General features: G+C 50.5%; 1 protein-coding gene across 1 annotated transcript in view; it reads right to left on the bottom strand.

Moving 5' to 3' along the window:
- The window catches only part of Ptk7 (protein tyrosine kinase 7 (inactive)), a 64,446-nt gene that overhangs the window by 23,038 nt on the left and 19,822 nt on the right, over positions 1-21,586 (bottom strand). The window contains exons 2-3 of the mRNA XM_038342536.1: positions 676-963; positions 20-122 (exon numbers count right to left, since the gene is read on the bottom strand). Of these exons, the coding sequence (XP_038198464.1) occupies positions 20-122; positions 676-963 (391 nt within the window). The remainder of the gene's footprint in view (positions 1-19; positions 123-675; positions 964-21,586) is intronic.

Below are 21,586 nucleotides of genomic sequence, written 5' to 3'. Positions count from 1 at the left end.
ACTCTCCCTGGCTTCTTACCGAGGGTGCCCGTCAATGTGACAACGAAGCGTGACCTGGGTCTGCGGCTGGATCTCGGCTTCTGAGGCTGGATGCTTCAGGACCACAGGACCTGCCTCGATCCCTGGAGCAGAGGCCACACAGTGAGAGAGAGCAACAGGGAAACGTGGAAGGGGAGGAGGACACCCTGGAGCCCGCAGGCTCTGCAGCCACACATGCAGGTAGGCACTGTGAAGCTACGGTGAGACCACGGCCGACACAGGTCACAGGCCCTGTTCCTGGCAGGTCACAGTCAATACATGCCAAGGACGTCCATGAAAGCCTCTGGCAGAGAAATGGAACTTGAAGCTGTGGGGGGAAGCTGGGAAAATAGCTGTGGTAATAGGGTACGCTCGGCGTATGTGGGACTCTGGGTCCAGCACACAGCAAAGAAAGGGGAAGGGAGGGGCTTGGAGGACGAAGGGGAGAGGACAGGGTGGGACGCAGAAGATGGAGATTAAAGAAAAGTGAGACAAGAGGGAGGGAGGCAAGTCCCTCTTCTCACACAAGCAGTACCACAGCTACTCTTCCTGCCCCGTTCAACTGAAAGTAGGAGAAACTGAGGCACAAGGCTCCCCCGACTCAGCTGCTGTGCCGGATGCACAGGCACAGTACCCGCCCTCTAAACGGGCTCTCACATTTGATGTTGAAGGAGGCGTTGGCACTGCGGGCTTCCTCTCCAGTGACGTTATCCCGAGCCACACACTGGAAGGCACCAGAATCCTGAAGCCGGTCCACAGCTGCAAAGCTTAGGCTGCTGCCCTGGGCAAAACGTCGCTCCGTGTCCTGGACGGGCACTCCGTTGAGCAGCCAATGCACCTCCACAGGGCCCGGGGCCTCAACTTCACAGCGGAGCAGCGCCCGGCGCCCTTGCAGTGCATCCTGGGAAGACGGCTCCTTGATGAAGACGATCGCAGCCTGGGCACCTGCAGGTGTGGGAGGAGCAGGGTCAGGAGGAGTTGACACCTCCATCCTAACACAGAGGAGAGGGGCTATGGACACAGCTGGCCGATAAACACAGGATAAAGGACAAGGCTAGAGCTGCCAACAATCCACTGAGGAGCTCAAGTTGCATTGGGCACTGCAGAATCCAAAGACAAACCACATTCTGGTCAAGGGACCTTGAGTTCTGAGGACGCACAGGACCAACACACAAGACATGACAGTGGTCGTGTAAATGCCAAGCAGATGGTGTGGGCAGCTGGTGCCTGTAGAGTGCAGGTGTGGAAGGGAGCCTCGAGGTCTGGATAGGGCCTGACTGCATCAGGCTTCCCAAAGATCCCAGGTCTTGATGCTAAACGGGGAGCAGGGGACGTTACAAGCAACCCAACCCTCCATTACCCAGGACCAAGACACAGAACGAGGTTCAACCTTGACCTGAAGAACATCGTGGGAAGACGGTGACTTAGTCCGAAACACCCGAGAGTGGCAGCAACAGAGGTGTCAGAGAAGCTCTGGAGCCAAAGGCGATGCTTTGGGAAGACACCATCCTTGCAGTGGACACAAGCCACGGCAGACATGCCAAGGTCGTCCTAACGTCCTCTACTCCTAGCTCTAAAATCCAGGAGCAGCCAGAGCCACAGACTTCTATGTAGAGACGTTTGCTTTCTCGCACCATGGTCACCCACCTTTGGTCACAACTAGGGGAACAACCAGGAACAAAGAGGGGCCCCACAGCCAAGGGGAGATCCAACACCTGTGCTGAGCAGATGGCCTGAGGAGGCGGAGGGCAGGGCTAGACACGTGGGTGGCACGGTTAGAGTAATGTCGGGAGGAACACACCGGGCTTTGTTCCTGCCCCGTGTGGGTGCCGTGCAGAGCCCTGGAGCCACTGGGCTTGAACACGGAAGACATGCTCCCAGGCACCAAGAAGAAACAGGCTGAGGAACATGTAAAGCAGGGCAACACTAAAAGGGTCACTTTCCAAGTCGCTGGGGAAGTCACGACCTAGCGAGCACTCTCCAAGGGCCCTGGAATGGGGTTTGCTTCTTCCAGGCTGAGACTCTCTCTTCTCATAGAGTCAATGTCTAGACAAGTTCTAGGATCCAGGAGGGCTGGGTACCAGTCCATCTCCCAGTCTCCCCAAATCCCACATCTCCTGACACATTCACAGGGAGCTAGAGGTGTCCTAAAGTCTCCTTGTTACTTCTCAATGGGGCCCTGTTGGTTCTCTGGCTAAGAAAATTCTCTACCAAGCAGGGTGATCCCTCCCACTGTGCCAGTTAACAAATATACCTTCAGGCACTGTTGAGCACCCCCAGTTACCATGCCAACCCAGACACTCCCCTATACACTTCTGAATACTCTGCAGGGGTGTGGTCCTGCCCCTGCTAGGTATCACGGTACAACCCCTGTGTCATAACCGAACAGTAAGCTCATGCCCAGAAATATGAAAGATGCGCTAAAGATCAGCTAACTCACATGTTCAAAGCCAGGCCAGTAACTCAAAGAAGCCAGCTCCTCACCCATGCTCTTCCCAGCCTGCCCTGGAAATACCTGACCCTATAAAGGGAGTCAGTTTCCAGAGTCAGGTAGTGCGGCACACACACCTCCCACAGACACTCAAAGAATACTGGTAGACCTGAAGAAAATTCCTGTCTGGGTCAGGCTTGACATCAGGAACACTTGCCATCCACCTCCTGAGACAGGTAGATTCAGCTGTAAATACAATTCACCAAAATCTTGGGACCTTCAACCTGTAACTCCAAGGTGCTCCCCAAAGAACAGAGAGATCTTTGTGGTAGCCAGGGTATCCAACCTGCTCCTCAGAACAGCACGAATACAGAGCAACACGAGACTGTAAACCTGCTTAAAACATCGTGAGTCTAAAAAAATCCAAATGCATGTGCTTGTGTGTGTACACATGTGCACATGCGTGAAGAGGCCAGAGGTCAACCTCAGGTATCATCCCCCAGGAGCGCCCCATCTTTGCTCTCTGGCACTGGGTCTCGCTGATCTGGAACTTATCACGTAGATCAGGCTGCCTGGCCAAGGGATTCCCAGGGAGCCTGTCTTGTGCCTCTCTGGTCCTAGGATTCCAGGCATATGCCACCATACCTGGATTCTTATGTGGCCTAGGGACTGAACTCAGGCCTTCACGCCTGGGTGTCAAGCACTGTACTGAGCTGTCTCCTCCGGTTTGCGATGGTTTTATTGATTTGTCTGTGTGGGCGGAGATCTGAGGACAATCCCTTAGAACTGGTTCTCTCCTTCCACCATATGGGTTCCAGGAATTGGACTCCGGTCATTTATCAGGCACGGTGACAGTGCCTTTATCCATTTAACCATCTCACTGTTTCAACCCGGGAGATTTTTTCCTTTTGCGGGGGGTGGGAGCAGTCTGATTGTGTGAGACTTTTTTTTTCCTTAAAGATTTATTTCCTTTTTAAACATGTGTGTGTGTCCAGATTCAGACTGATCAGACTCAGATCTGTCGTCCTCCATGTGTTCAATGTGTTCCATGTTATGAGCCATGATGCAGCTATGTATGTGACGTGCCTTGGCCAGAGTTTGCCTTTCGTAAAAGGCAGCTATTGTTAATCCCATGAACTCCCTTCCTGCTCAAGGACCCAAATTCTCAGAACATTAGAAAACTCTCCTCATGCCACGGCCCAGGGATATGCCCAAAGCAGGGGCAGCAGACGGACCACCACCGGAGAGCAGAAGACAACCAGATGGTGGCTAGGACGAGGGAATAGGCCCTGGGGGTACAGGAACCACAGACCACCTGCCGCAAGATCTGAGAGGACAGCAGCCCAGTCACCCTGACCTCGCTCCCCACATCCTCTCCAGGGGCCAGAGCTAAGCTGCTCTAGAGCTGTGACCAGAGATGCTGCATTCCCAGACTGCCACTCAGAGCGCCCCATCCCGCACCCTATGACATGGCCTGGGAAACATCAAAGCTAGGCCCCTCAGGGGCCTCTGTCCTGACGTCAGCCCACAGCAGGGTCTGGTTAGTGCTTGGCTGTTCCAAACAGACTTAATGTTTCAAAAAGCAGCAGAAAAAACCTCCAGGCTTATCTGCACCCCAGGTCAGTGGCCCCACATTGACTCAGAAGGCAATGGGAATGTGCCCAGACTGCCACCCTGCATGGCTTGTGATAGACGTTGATGTTTCTGGGAACCAGAGCATCCCTGGCAGCAATGTCAGGCCCAGGTGTTTGTGCAGATGGTAGGAAATGGGATACAGCCAGGCAGTGCAGGCATACACATTTAATTCCAGCACTCAGGAGGCAGAGGCAGGAGGATCTCTGTGAGTTTGAGGCCAGTCTGGTCTACAGAGTGAGTTCCAGGACAGGCTCCAAGCTACAGAGAAACCCTGTCTCAAAAGCCAAGTGATAAACAATGACAGAGCGGGCTTTCAGAGACTTAAGACCTATCTCAAGATGTGCATTTTGTCCCTTACCTCTGTCTTGAGGGTGCCCTCAGTTCTGCAGTCTGGGAAAAGCCGCCTCTGGTGACTCAATGGTCCTAAGTCTCCTAAAGCTGCGCTGTCTTCCATCACTGGGCCTTGTGGTGGAGCCGCATGGCAGCCTTTCTGACACAAAGTGGCCCCATCCTGTTACAATCTGGGGGTGCGGCCTCGCTGTAGCCCGGCACCCTTTTCCCTACTAAACAATAAAGACACAAGGCTACCATCCAGGCTGTACAAGGCCTATGTGGATTCATATTTGCTAAGTCCACAGACATCATGGAGCATCCAAACAGGAACACTGGCCAGGCAGGACTTTGCCCATGGGCACAAGCGACCCAAGAAGCAGCTTGACAACAACATGCAGGCAGAGCCATCTCCCTCCACCAGGCAGAGACCCCAGCAGAGCCGATCTGTGGCTACCTCACAGGACATTTCCCAAGCCCTATCTTTGGGTCTCTAACAGGCACTATACAGACATGACTGCACTGTAGCCCCAACTTCTCAGGACAAGGCCAGCTTTCACACCGCTCTGCCCGACACCCAGCTGTACCCCATAAACAACCCTGGTCTGACGCCCACTCCCTGGATCATTCTCTGAGCTCCAGACCAGTCTGTGTTCATGAGTGTGTGCACATACATGCGTCCTGACACACTAGCTTCATGGAGCAAAGAGCACCAGTAAGTTTAGTCTGGGGATTTTGTCTTGTGGCACTGGGGTTCAAACTCAGGGCCTTGAACATGCCAGGCAAGTGTTCTACCATGGAATTACACTCCTGACCATAGAGGTGTGTGTGTGTGTGTGTGTGTGTGTGTGTGTGTGTGTGCATGAGCATGCTTTGAAACAGGGTCTCACTATGTAGCCTTGACTGGCCTGAATCTTGATGTAAATAGACCAGGCTGACCTCGAGCTCAGAGAAATCTGTCTGCCTCAACCTCCTGAGTGCTGGGATTAAATGACGGTAGCACCACAGCTGGCCTTAGTTCTTGGGTTTTTTTTTTAATATTTATTTATTTATTATGTATAAAATATTCTGTCTGTGTGTATGCATGCAGGCCAGAAGAGGGCACCAGACCTCATTACAGATGGTTGTGAACCACCATGTGGTTGCTGGGAAGAGCAGGCAATGCTCCTAACTGCTGAGCCATCTCTCCAGCCCAGTTCTTGGTTTTTTTGAGACAGGATCTTACAATGCAGCTCAAGCCAATCATGAATTTGAGATCCTCCTGCCTCCGCCTCCCAAGTATTGAGAGTACACATATATGCCTCCACTACACACTGCCAAGCAACAAAACACTTTACCATTTCAGCTCAAAGTAATCTGAGCTAGGTCATTCCAAGTATTCACGTCAACTGCCCGTCTCCCAGGGCCAATTCCTCTGATTATGAAGGCGGAAATAAAAAGCCTCTAGGACCTGTATAGGCTTCAGAACCTGCATGTAACCAAATAATTTTAATTCCTTCCTCTCCCTCTTATTAAATAAAATCCCATTCTTTGGTCGGGTGTCTCAGGACCAGGCGGAGCCACCATGTGCCCTGCTAGCCCAAGCATCCAGGGGCATTTGACATGGTGGTGTGTGTTCGTGAGAGTGACTGTGAGCCCATCCTCAGACTTGGTGCTGAAATCACACGGAGAACCCTTAGAGTAGGTGGAAAGGGTATTTCAACTCCCAGCCACAAAGAACAACCTGGGTGAGGTGAACCTCCCCAAGGCCCACCAGTCAGTCACACACACACCTGGCTCGCTCTTGTACACCAGACCAAAGCGGATCCTGTTGGAGCACATATCGACAGAAATGAGGGCCAGTGTGCCAAGTTTCCGTGCCCTTTCTGGAGCAGCAACACAAGGGCACAGGCCAGGACACGCAGCCTTCGACTTGAGAAGCACAGATGCTCCAGGTACGGGAGCCAGTGAGTCTCCAGCCCCACACGAGGATGGTCCCCAACATAAGACTCCATATTCTGTTCTTTCTCTTTAAACTTATATGCCTGCGTCCGAGTTATGCCGCATGCATGCAGGTGCCCGTGGAGGCCAGAAGAGGGCATCAGATGCCCGGACCTGGAGTGAAACGTGGCTGTGAGGCACGCGTGTCCTGGAAGCCGAAACCAACTGCTCTGCAAGAGCAGCAAGCGCTCAACTGCTCAGGCCCCTGCCATGTAGCTGAGGATGACCTTGACCTTCCAGTTCTCTGCCTGTTATGATCATAGGTCTGTACCACCACACTGAGTTTGTAAGGGTGTGGGGATCAAACCCAGGTCCTTCAGAAAAGCAACCAGTGCTTTTTAACTGCTGAGCCATCTCTGCAGGCCCCACTGGTGAACTTTTGAGGACTATGTCTCCATTACTGCGGGAATAAAGCACAGGGATGGATCAGAAGCCCAGGCATCTCCAGCTCTCCCAGGTTGGGACTGGTGGCTAGAGCTGAAATCCCCACCTACTCTAAGAGGACTATGTGCAGGTTCGGCACCAAGTCTGAGGATGAGCACAGAACACACAGCGTCAGGGTCACTGACATTGGCCCACAGCTAACTTCAAACCCCACACCTCTCTATATGTCCCAGGTCTACAAATGGCCTGTGGACTGGTCACTAACTGGAGCCCTACTGTCCCCAACAATCCATCCCCGTGGAGCAGAGGGTAACAGGAGCGCAGTGTGTTGGCCTCCGCCCCCGAGCAGGCTCCCTCATCTAGGCTAGATAATAGAACACAGAACACAGAAGGCAATCAGCAGTGACTGAGGACGAACCTAAGGGGCTGGTCCTCCCCCAGGAGGCCACGTGTCTAGTACCATGTGGATCCATGCAGAGTTGTGGCATAAATGCTCCACAGTCCCTGGCCACACTACAGGTGTGGCGTTCTCTGTCTTCCACAGGGAGGGTGGAACTTGACAGGTGCCACATCCTGAGAGACCCTCGTACAGCTGTGCATGTCTCCGAGGAACCAGCAATGGATTAAAACTCAGGGTGAAGTGGTGTGATCTTGAGGAAGAACCATGGTTAGGGAGCTCCGGTTCTAGCCCTCCTAGAATGTAACCACCCCGCCAGCCTCCAAGACACAGCTCTGAATAAATTAGTCCCAAAGATGGGGAGCATCCGAGACTCAGAGGCCCCACGCCACAGGCTGCTTCCCCACCCCAGCCTCCAGTTGTACACTTGGCTCCCATTTGGCAAATGTGGGGCCAGGCCTCGGAGGGATTAATTGTGACCCTGTACACGGCAGGTTCATGGGGTCCGAGGCAGCTGGGGACAGAGAAGGGATCTGTCATCTCTGCTGTGACCCTCCCTCTCCTAGGCTCAGCCTCCTCATAAGACCCTCAACTGCTTCTCTATGCCACACCCACGTGGAGGGCTGACATTTGTACACATGATAACTCTGTGTGTCCCCCTGGTGAATAGGACATTAGGAAAAGTGCCCCATGAGCATGTACGGCCATGTTCACAACCCTCTCAGTGCTCCTACCCTTTCATGCAGCTCCTCATGTTCTGGTGACCCCAATCATAAAATCATCTTCAATGCTACTCCATAACTGTAATTGTGCTACTGTTATGAACTGCAGTGTAAACATCTGTGCTTTCTGATGGTCTTAGGTGACCCATGAAAGGGTCAATCAGCGATCCCCTCCCCAAAGGAGTCTCGGCCCACAGGTTGAGAACCACTGACATATGGGACGAGATCAGTCTATGAATGCTGAGCTCACCTGAAATAGTGGTCTAGCTCTATCTTTATCTACCACAGTCACTGTGGGTCTTCTCTACAGGCCTGAGTTTTCCCATCTGGAAGAAGGATGCCGTGAACAGATTGTTTATACCACCCCCATCTTACAAGAGGCCGTTTTAAATGTAGCTTAATTTGAACTGGAATCCATGTGGGCTGGAGAGATGGTTCAGCAGTTAAGAACGGGCTGCTCTTCTTGAGGACCCAGGCTCAGATCTCAGCACCCACAGCCGGCAGCTCACAACCACCTCTAACTTCAACTCCAGGGCTCTGGAGCTCTGCCAACCCTCTCGGCACCTAGTGGGATACGTAACATCATGCCGCCGGGCGGTGGTGCGCACCTTCAATCCCAGCACTCAGGAGGCAGAGGCAGGCAGAGCTCTGTGAGTTCAAGTCCAGCCTGGTCTACAGAGAGAGTTCCAGAGAGCCAGGGCTACACAGAGAAACCGTGTCTCAAAAAAAAAAAAAAAAAATGAAACAAACAAACAATAAAACAACATGCCCTCCACACCACACCAAGTTTTAGAATAATAAAAATAAAATGAAATATAATCGAAAATTCTCTTCCACAGTCCAAGTACTCAGTCACATCCAGCCTGCAGTCACCCTGAACGCCAGAGGAAACGGCTTCACCCTGAAAGAGGGCGCTCAGTGACAAAGCCTGCAGTCACCACACTGAACGCCAGAGGAAACGGCTTCACCCTGGAAGAGTGCGCTCAGTGACGAAGCCTGCAGCCACCACACCGAACGCCATAGGAAACGGCTTCACCCTGGAAGAGTACGCTCAGTGACGAAGCCTGCAGTCACCCTGAACGCCAGAGGAAATGGCTTCACTCTGGAAGAGGGCGCTCAGTCACATCCAGCCTGCAGTCACCCTGAACGACAGAGGAAACGGCTTCACCCTGGAAGAGGGCGCTCAGTGACGAAGCCTGCCCACCTCTGCAGGCTCTGAAAGATGATGTGTTTCAACACTGGTCAGCAGTATTTATTTCTCTATCTGTACATGTATGATAGTGTGTGTGTTGTGTATTGGTATGTGTGTGATGTGTGCTGTATATGTGTGTATGACATGTGTATGTGATATGTGTGTGATGTATTGTGTGGTGTGTGTACGTGTGTGATATGCATGTGTTGTGTGATGTATGTATGTGGGTGATATGCATGCGTTGTGTGTGTATGGGAGGGGGAGAGAGAGAGAATACAAACCAGAGGCTGACACCTGCTATCCTTCCCAATCAGCCTCTACCTTATATATTGAGGTGGAGTCTCTCTCTGCTGAACAAGGAACTCTTGTTTCAGCTTGTGTAGTTAGCCAGCTTACCTCCTGTGCACTGGGATTTTAGGTTCTGGGGATCTGAACTCTAGTCCTCATGTTCATGCGACCCTCAGCTCGCTTTTATAGACAAGGACCCTGGAGTCCTTGTCTCTTCCTAAATGGCAGAGGGAGCGCCTGCTCCTGGTCACGTCTGGTTCTCAGGTCCATCTTTCCAGGAAGCCACCCAAGAAAAGCCATGGCTTCTTTTCTGTCCACTGAGTCTCCCCACAACCATTCCGTTGGGTGCGATATAAATCCTTTTGTTAGGATTATTCTAAAATATAACAGTTGTTTTATATGTAAGTATTTTTTAAAAGATTCTTATTTTTAACTATGCATGTATGTATGTGGGTGTGTGCATGGAAGTGCAGGTACTAACGCAGGCCAAGAGGGGGCACCTGGAGCTGGAGTTAGAGGTGATTATGAGCCATCCAACACGGGTGCCTGCTGGGAACTGAACTCAGGTCTGCTGCAAGAGACCAGTTCTCCAGCCATGCGCACAGGTCTTTCTAACATGTAAATGGTCTTGTATTGTATCTTCTCTACAGGCAGTTTTCACTTCCATTTATCATAGTTTTGAGGCTCCTTTTCTACGGCCTTCACCTGCACCCTGCTGTCCTCATTTAGGCAGGAGAAGCATAAAAGGTTCTTGCACTCACATCAGGCTGCTCCAGGGAATCTGATACATCTTTTGCCTTTGTAGGCACCTGAATACACACCACACACACACACACACACACACCACACACACATACACGTACACACACCACACATATACATCACACACACACCACACACACATACACACGTACACATCACACACACAAATACACACACCACACACACACACACATCACACATATACATACACACACACATATACACGTACACACACCACACATACACACGTACACACACCACACACACAAATACACACCACACACATCACTTACATGTACATACATCACCCACCCACACATAAATAAATAAATACATGAAAATAAATCTTAAGCCTGGCATGGTAGCATGCAGGAGGCAGAGGCAGGAGGATCCATGAGTTCAAGGTCAGCCTGGTTTACATAGCAAGTTCCAGAACAGCCAGGGCTATATAGTGAGACCATCTCAACAAAAATTATTTTTTTAACAAGCAGGCAGCTGAGCACAGTTGTCCACACCCTGACATTCAATCTTTACGACACACTTTCCTCCCTACATGCAGAGGAACCCTTGTTCCCCCCAAGCGTCTGGGTATGGGTATCCTCAGGGGCCTGGATCTCCCTCCCTCCCTCCCTCCCTCCCTCCCTCCCTCCCTCCCTCCCTCTCTCTCTCTTTCTCTCTCTCTCACACACACACACACACACCTCCTGTTCTCCAGTCTCCTCGCTCCGAAAGTTTTCTGAGAGGCTCGACTTCAGCCGGATTCAGAGAACTAGAGCATCGTCATTCTCCTATTTTTATATTCAGAAATGTTCTGCAAACCACATCCCCAACAGCCAAGGGAGCAGAATGTGAGGAAATTGCTCTGCTATGTCATGATGTGCAAGGCCTCCGGCAAGCTGCATCTGCCACACGGCCGGGGCATGCAGTGATGGTGAACACATGTGCAGCAGGCCAGGGCACCCTGTGGCAGTCGGGCTGTCCTCTAGAGGAAGTCAGTTCACACACAGGCCCTTGCCTGCCTTCCTTCCCAGAGAAGAGTCACCCCACCTGCCTTACAACCTGCCTCAAAGATCTATCGGTGGACACAATGGAGGGAAGGAAAACCAGGGCCGCGGGGAAGTGCTGATGGCTTGAGCAAGGTTTATCCTCTGGGGCAGGACTGCCCAGCGCTCTGCCTGAGCCATCTAACACTCTCCTCTCTGCCACTTCTGCTGCCACAGCGGCTGGAAATGGTGACAACAGAGGTGGGCAAAGCCTTTAACGTCATTAAGTGCAGCATGGCTGCTGTCAGCTGCCACTCAAAGGCAGAGCCCTGCCCGCCCATACTAGACTGAGGGGCACCTGTGGCCTGGGTGGGCCAACTGCTTGGTTAGCCTCAAGTCATTGGATGTCTCCATCCACTTCGCGACCGACGAACACCATCGTACTGCTAGCATTACAAACTCTTTCCCACACCACAATGACTTAGGACTTTTAAATTTATTTATTTATTTATTTATTGGTTTTCTCTGCAGTGCTGGGGATGCAGCCAGGCGAACAGCTTATCGCTGGGCTGAGGCACGGCTCTGGTTCCGAGCACTGACTGCTCCGGCAGAGGGCCCAGGTCCTTTCCCAGCTCCCACAAGGAGCCTTAAAACCCATCCTTAACTCTGGCCCCAGGGATCCAGTGTCCTCTTATTTTAAATCTGTATTTATGTTTGCATATGTATGCCAGTGTGCAGGTGCCCACAGAGGCCAGAAGAGGGCACCAGAGCTCCTGGAGCTGGAGCTACTGGCCGCTGTGAGCCACAGATGTGGGTGCTGGGAACTGAACTCGGGTCCTCTAGATGAGCAGCCAGTGCTCTTAACCACTGGGCCATCTCTCCAGCTCCCCACTACTCACGACTTTACAAAGAGAGAGAGAGAGAGAGAGAGAGAGAGAGAGAGAGAGAGAGAGAGAGAGAGAGAGAGAGAGAGAGAGAGAACTTTATGGATTTGATCCCCAGCAAAACACACACACAAACACACACACACGCACGCGCTTTGCCTCCCAAAAGCAACTTTAAAAATACATCATTTAGAAAATGCATTCTGGCTAAAGATGGCAAAGTAAGGATTTTAATTTCTAAATCAATAACAAAAGATGGAAAAAAATCAGCTGATGAAGAAAGAACAGAAACAACTCCTTAAAGTTATTTTTAAAAAGCAGCAAAAGCTTGCAGCACAGGGCCAGATGCTCTCAGCCTAGGGCGGCCTACCCTGGGGGCAAACATCATAAGACAGAGCACACACACACACAAAGCCCAAAAAACAAGAGCTCCTCAGAGCAGCTGATGCAATAACTGGTTTGAATAGCAAAAAAAAAAAAAAAAAAAAAAGACCTAAGGTTTACTTTGTGCTCACTCTGCCAGTCTGTAGTCAGGCTCTGGAAGGCCCCAAGGTCTGGCTTTACTTAAGCGTCCCTAGGTTCTTAGAGAATTGCCTCTTACACACCAGCAAAACCAGAAATGACAGGCAGACCCAGAAGAGACAGGAGGGGAGGGGAGGGGACAGGGAGAAGCTAGCAGACAGAGCTGGGGAGAAGGGGGCAGAGAGACTGAGGAAGAGACAAAGAGCAAGTGGGACCAGCGGGAGATACAGACGGGTGAACTGAAAGACACAGGCAGAGATGGAATAACAGCTGGGGAGACACAGGAGGAAGACAGACAAGACAGGGGAGTTGCAAGCCACACAGGGCTCCCTGTGTCTACAGCACTGGCCCTGGTCTCCTAACTGACTCTCACTGCCCCTGGCAGATATGCCCTGGGTCTCCAGGAAGGGACTCTGCACAGAGACTGAGAGACATTAGACCCAAACAGTCGCTGGCCCCAGGCCCCAGAGCAACAGCGCACAAGGAAGGTGATAGCTTTGTCAATGGGGGAAACAGAGCGGTGGTGGGGGCACGCACCTGTGCAAGATTCCGACGTTTATAATGGAGAGCCCTCAATTTAGAGGCTCCTGGTAAATTATTTACCAGGAAGAATACAATGCCTTCCCTGGCCTCATGCATTATTCAGCATAAGAAATGTGCCATGTTGTTACACTTCCTGACATCTAAAAGTGGTCTGAGCCATTAGGCCAGGAGCAAGATGAAGGTGGGGCCATTTCTACCCAACTTTCCAGAACCCTTGACCCAGCAGACCCGCAGCTCTAGGACCTTACGAACCACACCTCAAAGCCACGGCAGCTGTGCATGGAGGCGCAGGCCGGTAATCAGAGTTACTTGGGAAGCTGAGGCAGGAGGATTACATTCAAGGTGAGCTTGGGCTGTATAGCAAGTTTGAAATGAGCTTAGTCAACTTAGCAAGACTGTCTCAAAACAAAACTGTAAAAGGCCTGGGAACTGGACCTGAGTTCGGTTGCCAGCACCCACATGGTGGCTCACAGTTGTCTTACTCCAGTTCCACAGGAGCAGAACCTCCTTGACACCAGATATAGACTATACGCAGACCAACAGCCACACACATGAAAATAAAAAAGGAAGTAAGTAAATGGCCTGGGAGTATAGCTCAGTGGTAGAGTCACTGGCCTAGCATATCCAAGGTTCTGGGTTCAATTCCAGCGTGGGGTGAGGAGGGAGCACAGCTTACCTTCCAGAGAAGGCCAGGTCCGGGCTCAACTGTGAGAACCCAAGGGCATCCTGGTCCAGGCCCCAGGAGCACACAACTGTGATCAGAACGACCGAGAGTTCACCCTCTCCCAAGGAGGAAACTGCCTCACTTGAGTCTTGGGCAACACAGTTCCCAAAAGGTTTGACGGATCAAGTGAGAGTCCTGGATACCAGGTGCCCGGCACTGAACACGACTTCTTCTTGAGACCTCCATTTCTCACTGATGTCACTTGCCCTCTACTTTGCAAACCCACGACCAGGACAAATGGCCTACAGGAAACCCAGAGAGACTCACAACTTCAACCCGGGGGTGGGGGTGGGGTGCACGGAAGATGAGCCAGAGTTCAGAGACTGGCGAGCTAGCAAAGGGGCTCAGTGGGTAATGGTGCTTGCTGCCAAGCCTGACCCAACCCCTGTGACCCATGTGGAAGGAGACAGGTAACTTACACAGGCTGTCCTCTGTCCTTCCTTTCTGTACCACAGCACAAAGTGCCACCATCTATAACATAAATAAACCTAAAGAAAGAAAAGCTCAGCCGGGCGGTGGTGGTGCACGCCTTTAATTCCAGCAGAGGCAGGCGGATCTCTGTGAGTTCGAGACCAGCCTGGTCTACAAGAGCTAGCTCCAGGACAGGCTCTAAAGCTGCAGAGAAACCCTGTCTCGAAAAACCAAAAAAAAAAAAAAAAAAAAGAAAAGAAAAGAAAGAAAGGAAGAAAGAAAGAAAGAAAAGCTCATGGGAGACCTAGAGAGCCACCTCCCCCAACACAAGGAGGTCCTGCCCATAAAACTACGTGGAACAGTCTCAGACCTACTCACTCAACCAACAGACACACACATTTAGTCTCCACCCAAGAGGCAGAGCTCAGTAAAAATCAACTTGATGGGATTTAGAATCACCTAGGAGACCAGACTGTGGGTGTGTCTATGAGGGTGTTTCCAGCCAGGGGTAACAGACCTTCAGAACCCCATCCTGAATGTGGGCAGCACCATCCCCTGTGCCGGGGTCCTGCACTGAAGGAAAAGGAAAAAGCGAGCTGAGTGCCAGCATCCATCTCTCTGCTGGGAACGTGGACATGAGGTGACAGCTGCCTCAGTTTTCCGCACCCATGCCTCTCTACAACGATGAAGGACTGTACCCCCCCTCAAAAAAACAAAAACAAACTAACTAAAACTAACTAAAGTTGTTTTTGTCAGGGAGAAATGGTAACATATTGAGTTCAATGCCAAAGCCCTGAGTGCCAACAGCTGCAGCCCTTGAGAAGCCTGAGACAGAGATCAGGCATTTGCGTTCAGCTTGGGCACTGTGGTCCAACCCTGTCTCAAAAATAACAAGCCAAATCAACAAACAAAAATCATAAATTCATAACAGTATTGTTAATGCTGCTGTTTTTTATGCCCAAAAGTATCTGTCTTATTGCTAGAAAAAGCTGAAGGACACTAGAAAAAAGAACTTAATTATTGCGAAAACTGGTAATAAATATATAAATTTATTTTCTTTTTATTTTTTTAAAATATTTATTTATTTATTATGTATACAATATTCTGTCTGTGTGTCTGCCTGCTGGCCAGAAGAGGGCATCAGATCTCATTTCAGATGGTTGTGAGCCACCATGTGGTTGCTGGGAATTGAACTCAGGACCTTTGGAAGAGCAGGCAATGCTCTTAAACCGCTGAGCCATCTCTCCAGCCCCTATTTTCTTTTTTATTTTATTTTTTTTGAGACAGGAGGTCTCACTATGAAGCCTGAAACTTACTTTGTTAACCAGGCTGATCTTGGACTCACAGAGATCTGCCTGCCTCTGTCTCCAGAGTGCTGGCTGGGATTAAAGGTGTGTACCACCACAGCCAGCCATTTTCCTTTCTAAAGAACGGCTATATCCCAGGATATATAATGAAGCTAACAGGAGATTTGTCTTTATAGAAATATTAGCTAATAAATAGAGAGTCATCATTTTACAGTCCTCTAATGAGATCACGGTTCTAGAACGATTACTGATGGCTGCTGACCTCAGAAAGACAAGCAGATGTTACATGTCTACTGAGGGAGACACACACGGAATAAAGAAAATCAAATCCAGACCCAATAAAGCCTGGAGACCCAGTGTTCATTACTAACAGCCTCAGGAATCTCTCTAAACTAATTTGGAAGGAGGAAATAAAAAAGATGTCTCAGTGGACAACCATCTGCCACAAGCCTGGTGACCGGAGTATGATTCCACACGACAGACGGCCGCAATGGGCTTCACCACACGCCCACTGTCCACTAGCCGCAGGGGATCACTGTGTAGCCCAGGCTGTCCTGGAACTTTCTATTTAGACCAGGCTGACACTGAACTCACAGAGATTCGCCTGCCTCTGCCTTGTGTGCTGGGATTAAAGATGTGAGCCATCATCTAAATTTTTTCTTTAAAAAGAATCCACACTATCCTGTAGTCACACCGTCTCCATACCTATCCTATAGTCACACTGTCTCCACACCTATCCCATAGTCACACCATCTCCACACCTATCCCATAGTCACACCGTCTCCACACCTATCCCATAGTCACACCGTCTCCACACCTATCCCATAGTCACACCGTCTCCACACCTATCCCATAGTCACACCGTCTCCACACCTATCCCATAGTCACACCGTCTCCACACCTATCCCATAGTCACACCGTCTCCACACCTATCCCATAGTCACACCGTCTCCACACCTATCCCATAGTCACACCGTCTCCACACCTATCCCATAGTCACACCGTCTCCACACCTATCCCATAGTCACACCGTCTCCACACCTATCCCATAGTCACACCGTCTCCACAACTATCCCATAGTCACACCGTCTCCACAACTATCCCATAGTCACACCGTCTCCACACCTATCCCATAGTCACACCGTCTCCACAACTATCCCATAGTCACACCGTCTCCACAACTATCCCATAGTCACACCGTCTCCACACCTATCCCATAGTCACCGTCTCCACACCTATCCCATAGTCACACCGTCTCCACACCTATCCCATAGTCACACCGTCTCCACACCTATCCCATAGTCACACCGTCTCCACACCTATCCCATAGTCACACCGTCTCCACAACTATCCCATAGTCACACCGTCTCCACAACTATCCCATAGTCACACCGTCTCCACAACTATCCCATAGTCACACCGTCTCCACACCTATCCCATAGTCACACCGTCTCCACACCTATCCCATAGTCACACCGTCTCCACACCTATCCCGTAGTCATACCATCTCCACACCTATCCTATAGTCACACTGTCTCCACACCTATCCTGTTGTCACACCGTCTCCACACCTATCCCACAGTCACACCGTCTCCACACCTATCTTGTAAGTCACATTCTCCACACTATCCTGTAGTCACACCATCTCCATACCTATCCTGTAGCCATACCGTCTCCATACCTATCCCACAGTCACACCATCTCCACACCTATCCTGTAGCCATAGCGTCTCCACACCTATCCTGTATTCACACCATCTTTACACCTATCCTGCAGTCACACCATCTCCACGCCTATCCCAGTCACACCGTCTCCACACCTATCCTGTAGTCACACCATCTCCACACCTAACCCACAGTCACACCATCTCCACACCTATCCTGTAGTCACACCATCTCCACACCTATCCCACAGTCACACCATCTCCACACCTATCCCACAGTCACACCATTTTCACACCTGTAACATGGAGGGCCTGCTTGGTGGGGTTTCTGTCCTGCCTGCTTCCCACAGCCAGTACACCCCCAAAGAAAATCACAAAGAGGTCTACATTAAGTTATAAACTGATTGGCCCATTAGCTTAGGCTTCGTATAAGCTTGTATAACTTACATTAACCCATTATTCTTATCTATGTTATCCACATGGCTTGGTACCTTTTTCAGCGGGGCAGGTCACATCCCGCTTCTTCGGTGTCTGGACAGGACAGTGGAAAGAGCTTCCTTCTTCCCAGAATACTCCTGTTCTCATTGCCCCACCTCTACTTCCTGTCTGGTTTTTCCGCCTATACTTCCAGCCTGGCTACCAGCCAATCAGCATTTATTTAAAATATAATTGACAGAATATAGACAATTGTCCCACACCACATACCTATTCCTTAGTCACACTGTCTCTACGCCTATCCCGCAGTCACACCATCTCCATACCTATCCTGTAGTCACACCGTCTCCACACCTATCCTGTAGTCACACCATCTCCATACCTATCCTGTATTCACACCATCTCCACACCTATTCCTCAGTCACACTGTCTCCACACCTATCCTGTAGTCACACCATCTCCACACCTATCCTGTAGTCACACTGTCTCCACACCTATCCTGTAGTCACACCATCTCCATGCCTATTCCATATATTCACCGTCTTCTGATGTCCATACACCCTGCTGCACCTTCAGCACTTCTTTAGTGGTTGCTCAGACGTAGCCCTGGACCAGCACGTCTCAGATAATCACCAAGCCTGCCCCACAGAGAGCACACAGAAGGTACGAGCTGTGCTCACACTCACCCAATTCCATAGCAGGCGGCTCCATGGGAGGTGGGTGTACAGGAAACGGCAGCTACTTTGTGATGTTAACTGCACCAGAAAACTTATCATGTTCTCCCTACTCCATGTGGCACCAGCAAAGGGTCAAAACCTAATATGGGTTCCGGGTAGGCAATTACATTAATTATCATCATTAATTCAACAAACATTTATTTAGAGCCTACCATGTGCCAAGTACTTCGTAAGTCACTGGAGATGCAAAGCACACAATTACTGTCTTTAAGTGTCTCAGCTCCGCGGGGGAGTCAGACAAGTAAGCGTATAATTACAGTAATAGCTAAACACTTGCTGACCCTCACGACGCATCAGGTGCCATTCCCAGCATTTTAACCATCCTATCATGTTAAGGCTCGTGCCCACCCAGTGGAAGTGGTGCCATGATGCCCGTCATGCAGACAAGGTAACTGAGGCACAGAAGCAAAGCTACTTGCTGAAGCTCACGAAGCCGGTAAGAGACAAAATGCAGGGGTCGAGTCTCAGGTCATCTGGTTCCAGAGGAAGGCCTACTGTGATCACTAGCCTTGCCTGCTCCGTCACTCGCTACAATGGGCCGTGCAGGATTCTTAGGGTGGGCTTCTAAGTCGGAGGGAGGGGATATAGAAACAGGGAAAACAGAGAGAAAGAAAAAACTAGACATCTTTAACACAAGGTTTTAGGCTTGGAAAAAAAAGTCAGAAGCTAGAGAGCAAGAGATGAAGCCCCACTGTAGAATGTGACCAGCATACACGAAGTTCTGTGTTCAAGCACCAGCAAGAACAACAAATAGGAAACACAAAGCCTGAGACCAGAAAGTTCGGAGGGCATGGTCACACTGTTTTGGGGCAGGGCGGCAAAGGAGGCAAGATGGACATTTGCCCTGCTCAAGGTGTCCCCAGTGAAAAAGACAAACGGCTGCCACAGAAAGTTCGCCTTTCCCAGAGGGAATCTGCCACTGCGGAAATGAACTGAAGCTAAGCTCTGCCACGGGGAAAGAGGCAGGCTCAGCCACTGAGGCCCTGACCACTGCATCACCACACACCTCTCCCACAGCCCTCAAGGCTGTCGCCACAGCAACAACCGAGGTGCTTCAACAACAGAAACGCGTCCTGTCCCGGTTCTGAAGCCCAGGAGTTTCAGAGCAAGGCCAGTGGGTTCCTTCCAGAGGCTCTGTGTCCCATGACAACCCCTTGGTGGCAGCTGCAGTCACCAACATGACTCCAGTTTCGGCCGCCATCTTCCCTCAAGGGCTGTTTGTATCTCTTCTCTTTGAAAAATTTACTTTTTAAACCTTATTTTATGTGTGTGGGTGTTTAACCTGTATGTATGTACACCACATATGTGCCTGGTGCCCACAAAGGTCAGAAGAGAGGATGTCAGGTCCCCTGGAATGGAGTTACAGATGGCTGTGAGACAGTACGTAGGTCCCATGAGTCAAACCTAGGTCCTTTGTAAGAGCAGCCAGTGCTCTTGGCCACTGAGCCATCTCTCCAGCCCCTCTCCCTTCTTATTGAACACGGGAAGTTCTGCAGGATTAGCTGCCCGCCTCAGTAACTTCATTTTCACCTGAATATACTTGTAAAAGGCAAATTAATTCTAAACCAAATCACATTCACAGGCCCCAGGGTTAGGACTACAGAACAGGGTTGGGTGCTGGAAATGTAGCTCAGAACTAAAGCAAAAGAGACCAGGCTGGCTCGACCTGTGGAGCCTCGGCCTCAACTTCCTGTGTGCTGGGTTTACAGGCACGAATCATCACACTTGGCTCTGACGGGCACTAAGGTGCCCACTGTGAGCCAGGGGCCATTCTACATGCTGGGATACAATGGTGAAGAGGACAGGAAGGTTTCTGTTCTGTCTTTACACAGCTTCTCTGAAGACGGAAAAAAGCAGGAGGGTCTGGCCTGGAAAGCGGGAGTCTGCTTCACCCCTTAGCTCAAACACTTTGATCTGTTTGAAAGTCTGCGGAGGGAAATCTACTCTGTTCTTCAGAGAGCGATGGAAGGTTCTGCCTGAGCAGGAGTGTGGCTAGGGAAGGCGGAGAGAAGCCAGACTGTGTGCTGTGTCCGCAGAGCCTCACCCAAGGTGTCCAGGATCCTCAAGGTTAAAACCTTCAGTTCACAAAGCAAAGGACATCACAACACGCCCATTCCAAGAAGAAGGATGACCCAAGAATACCTACCACCTCCCTCCACAAGCCTCTGGGGCAGGTCAGAGCAGGCGGGGGTCTGACTGGCCATGTTTTACCCTGACTTCCCTCCCATTTGGGGAGTGGCCAGTTTCTGCCTGGCTGCAGTCAGTGCATATTTAAGAAGATTTTTTTAAAGATGTATTTATTTATTCTATTGTATATGAATACACACAATAGACTAATATATTAGTATTTTGCCCTTGAAGGTCAGAAGAGTACACTGAATCCCCTGGAATGGAGTTATACTGTGAACTGCCACATGGGTGCTGGGAACTAGATCCAGGTCCTCTGCAAAAGCAACAAGTGTTCCTAACCGCTGGTCCACCTCCTCAGCACAAACAGCTGTCACACGCGCAAATGCTGCCAGGACTTCAGCATCGCTATGACAAGGGTGAGCTCACCTAATTCAAGGATGACTAGGAGTCCTCTTCAGACTGGGCCTTATTACTCAGCCTTGCCTTGATCGTTACTGAAAGGCGTTCTCGGATCTGCCAGGGTCAGCCGCGCTCCCCACCTCCCACCCTCTCAGTTGGTTTCAAACCCTGGAGGAAGAGAGTAAGACTGATTGCATCACAGTGGCTCATGTCTTGGACACACAGAGAATAATGTAGGGATGCACACATTCCCTACGGAGGCGTTCTCAGCACGGGGCGTCACCCCTGGCCTCAGCTTTTTGTTTTTGTTTTTCAAGACAGGGTTTCACTGTTTAGTTCTGACTGTCCTGGATCTTACTTTGTAGACCAGGCTGGCCTCGAACTCCCAGAGATCTGTCTGCCTCTGCCTCTGCCTCCTGAGTGTTGGGATTAAAGGCGTGTGCCACCACTGCCTGGCTCAGCTGCATTTTCTAGCCCCATTCCTGCACCTTTGATAGCTGGCTGGGAGTCTGGGGGTGGGAGGGTTCCGGAGCTTGAGCTTGTGGCTCCTGCATGCTAAACATGCTGTCCACCACTGTAGTGTGACATCCTTAGACTCCAGTGCTTTATACAGATTTTGATTTTGGACAAATCAGTAAATTTTCTTGATGAGACTTGAGTATTTTTTGAGTTGCTAATTGAATTTGCCACATTAAAAAAAGTCTGCAAA

The sequence above is a fragment of the Arvicola amphibius genome, chromosome 9 (genome assembly GCF_903992535.2).
Source record: "Arvicola amphibius chromosome 9, mArvAmp1.2, whole genome shotgun sequence".
Lineage (NCBI taxonomy): Eukaryota > Metazoa > Chordata > Mammalia > Rodentia > Cricetidae > Arvicola > Arvicola amphibius.
Note: the sequence above shows the minus strand (reverse complement) of the source record. Positions and strands in the feature narration are given on the sequence as shown.